Source organism: Apodemus sylvaticus, chromosome 5, assembly GCF_947179515.1.
Source record: "Apodemus sylvaticus chromosome 5, mApoSyl1.1, whole genome shotgun sequence".
NCBI lineage: Eukaryota > Metazoa > Chordata > Mammalia > Rodentia > Muridae > Apodemus > Apodemus sylvaticus.
The window spans coordinates 66,870,277-66,874,212 of record NC_067476.1 but is presented as its reverse complement, the minus strand read 5'-3'; the positions used below and the strand labels follow the sequence as shown (position 1 = coordinate 66,874,212).

The 3,936-nt window shown below is 36.0% G+C and overlaps 1 protein-coding gene across 1 annotated transcript; it reads left to right on the top strand.

The window, feature by feature from the left end:
• The first annotated feature begins 2,475 nt into the window (after positions 1-2,475).
• Positions 2,476-3,417, top strand: LOC127684264 (olfactory receptor 5AL1-like). The gene has a single exon (XM_052181219.1). The coding sequence runs from the start codon at positions 2,476-2,478 to the stop codon at positions 3,415-3,417; it is 942 nt and encodes a 313-aa protein (XP_052037179.1).
• The last annotated feature ends 519 nt before the right edge of the window (positions 3,418-3,936 follow it).

The window sequence follows — 3,936 nt, the reverse complement described above, 5'->3', positions numbered from 1 at the left end:
TGTATGGTTGACAAATATTGTATCAACATCTCCAAGCATATTAGCACTCTTTTAATCCACCCTTTATGTCATTTGTTACCAAGACATTAGCTAAAAGTAGGAGGATAGATTGCTTCAGACAACATTAATAGTTACAAAAATAAAAATAAAATAGTGTTATGATGGTACTTTTAATCCATTGTTAGCTCAACCAGCCTACTGTAATTGTTTAGAATACAATATTCAAATGGAACACAGAGTCTTCAGATCCTGATATGCTTATACTAAAAATGATCTGCAATTTCTAATTAAATAGAAGGTCTATGTTGTCCTAAATTTAAATACTAAACCCAGTGTGAGATATCTGGATGAGTAGTCATTGCATAATTAACTATAATATTTCAGAAGTCAAAACAGGGTTTATAGCTATAGATAAATAGTTAAGAGCAGTTTTTGTTGCTGCAAAAAGCTTGATTTCCTTAAGGTGGCTCACAACTGTCTGTAACTCCAGTTCCAGGAGATCCAAAGCCCTTTTCAGCTTCTATAGGCACCTCATGCACTTGGTGCATAAACATGCATGCAGACAAAACACCCATTTCAATAAAACATAATAAATGTTAAAAATAAATTCAGCTTAATGAAGAAATTGTGGAAGTATGTTTATGTTTGGGAGAAGGAAACTATCTTTAAGCAAGGCATGGTTATAAGTGCCTCTCATGCCAACTCTTGGGAGGCTGAATAAGGACCCAGTGTGGGCAATATAATAAACCTCTGTTTCAAAATATAAGTAAATAAAGTGAAGCATTATTGTTGAAATAATTAAATAATAATTGATTAAAGATTCTCAGAATCAAGATGTCTGAAACCAGATGACCCAGATAAGCCCAGTCACCAATGTTAACTTCTTTGCTCAATTTCTTGGGTCAAAATATGATTGGTGAATGCAATAGCCCATCCCAGTCTCCCTTGCATTGCATTACCATTCAAGGAAAATGCTGCAGAACTATTATATGCAAAGCTAACTGTGAAATTTTGGAAGTGTAACAACACATTTTCAAACTCTTTATAAACCTTAAATTCTAGGTAAACATTATTGTTTTGCTTTGTTCTTTTATTTTTATTCCCCACATAATTAAATAGTATTTAGTATCCTTTCTCTATATAGTGGTTGTCATTTAAGCATTTATTATTTCCTATTAAGTAAATTGCATCCCAAAAGATCAACCATAGCATAATTGCTTCAATTACAAACTGCCATTATATTTTTAGTTCAGAAATTATTTAAATGATGCAATTGAGGAAAAATATTCTAGAGGGAGAAAGAGAACAAACAAAATGCAGTCAAAAATGAAAGCCATGCTAAGTGGTGCAGGCTCTACACAGTTGCTTCGAAGTACAAATTCCTCTGATGTGTTGGACTGGGCTTGCTGTGGAATACATAAAAGAAATAAGTGATGGGGATGAAAAACAAGTAACTGAAGTAATAATGGGATTTAGGGAAATGGAAACATTGTATCTATCTGTTCAATAACACTAAGACTGTAGTTCATAGCACTCTAAGTACTGTGGTTTGATTGGTATATATGGAGATAAGTATAATGCGATTACTGAAACTAATCAAAAAAAAATGAAAACTTGCCCCTCTGCCTTTCCCTCCTCCTATAGGTATGGGTGTTGGGTGCAGGGTGGAAGCCCAGAAAACTCAGATCAGAGACAAAAGTTTAAAAATGAAAGCTTTATTTTCTGCATGTGCAGGGAGGCAGCCAGTTTGTGGTCTGTGTATTCCTGAATGGAGAGACTGCAGCATTTTCATTGAATGGTAATGCAATGCAAGGGAGACTGGGATGGGCTATTGCATTCACCAATCATATTTTGACCCAAGAAATTGAGCAAAAAAGTTAACATTGGTGACTGGGCTTATCTGGGTCATCTGGTTTCAGGCATCTTGATTCTGCTTTTGTAGCCATATTCCCTTTGGGACCCTGGCCCAGAATTTTGTAATGATAAAGGACTAAGGAATGCATAAACTGCATATAGTGTATAAAGTCAAGACAAGCTACACATTTGTGACTTTATGGCTTAGTTTAGATAAAAGGATAAGACCATCTTCCTTCTTTGCAACATTTACTGGTTAATAGAAAAGCATAAAACATCTTAAGAAACAGGATAGGAGTTGGATTTCCAGGCCTGAGAACACGAACGCCACTTGACACTGTGAGGAAGGGAGAACTTGATCCTGAGATGACTGTACTCAAGAAACTATCTCCTAATATGGGTTTGATTATTCAACTAGCAAAATGAAAAAAATTATATTTTTACAAATCCCACAGGGTCCCATATTTTGCTAAATCTACCTGTGACATGTGTCATTCTGAAAGCTGAAACGATATGAAGTGCTTCTTATGAATTTCCGATGCAAGATCAATGATTCAGAATCGACTTCTGAATTTAGGTCAACATTGTTTGCCCTGAAGACTTTTAGTACATGTATCTACAATGGTTAACAGCAATCATTCTGCAGTGTCTGAGTTCATCCTTGTGGGGCTCACAGATGACTCGGAGCTTCAGGTCAGTCTCTTCGGTGTGTTTCTAGTCATCTATTTAACTAGTGTTGTGGGTAACATTGGATTGATTGTCTTAATTCAAGTGAGTCCTCAGCTTCAGACCCCTATGTACTTTTTCCTGACCCACCTGGCTTTTATTGACTTTTGTTTTACCTCTTCTGTAACTCCAAACACTCTGTTAAATTTTCTACGTGAAGTTAAAAGCATAACCTTCTATGCATGTGCCACTCAGTTGTGCTGCTTTGTCACATTTGTTGTTTGTGAACTGTACTTGCTGTCAATCATGGCCTATGACAGGTTTGTGGCCATCTGGAATCCCCTCCTCTATGTGGTCCTCATGCCTAGGAAACTCTGTCTTCAGGTCATCGCCAGCACATACCTTTATGGATTCACTGTGGGGCTTGCACAGGCTGTGGCAACCTTCCGCTTGTCTTTCTGTGGCTCTAATGTAGTCAACCACTTCTACTGTGATGATGTTCCCTTAGTTGCTCTGGCCTGTTCTGACACTCACGTCAAAGAGCTGATGTTGCTAATCATTGCTGGCTTCAACACCCTTTGCTCTCTGGTGATTGTGCTCATTTCTTATGTCTTCATTGTCTTTGCCATCCTGAGGATTCATTCTGCTGAAGGAAGAAAAAAAGCCTTTTCCACTTGTGCATCCCACCTGACTTCAATCACCATATTTTATGGAACAGTAAGTTTTATGTACCTCCAACCCAAGTCAAGCCATTCTCTGAACACAGATAAATTTGCTTCTGTGTTTTATGTGGTAGTAATTCCCATGTTAAACCCATTGATCTACAGCTTGAGAAATCAGGAAGTAAAAAGTGCTCTGAAGAGAATTGTAGAAAAGTTATCTTTAGCCATCAAGTAATTGAAGAACCTTCGGATAAAACAATCAAGTGTCTTTCATTTATGTATCATCTACATTCAAAGCACTGGCAAAAGACAGTCGCCACCTATACAATGGGGATACATATACACTCTGATACATATATCAAATGTATCATTTTTACTTGGTCATTCTCAGTAACTGACATATGGAATCGGTTTTGTGAAATTTTATTTTTAAAAGGGAGTATAAAGAACAGAGAAATAAAACAAACGATATAGCATAAAATCATCACTACTACTTTAACTGACTGTTGGAAAGTAGAAGTTATATTAGGCTCTGTGGCACTGAATGGTTTCAGTTCTATTGTATGAAATAAATAATTGTTTTCTTATATTTCAATTTTTATGTAATAGTATAAAAATAATTTTAAGATTTAATGATGAGAATTACATTCATTTGTTTTAAGATAGTATTCCCCAACTTCTCTACTTGTTCCTTTACTCTTCTGAGAAGAAATGAACTACCAGTAGTACTCTTACTACAAATATTCAAATATTT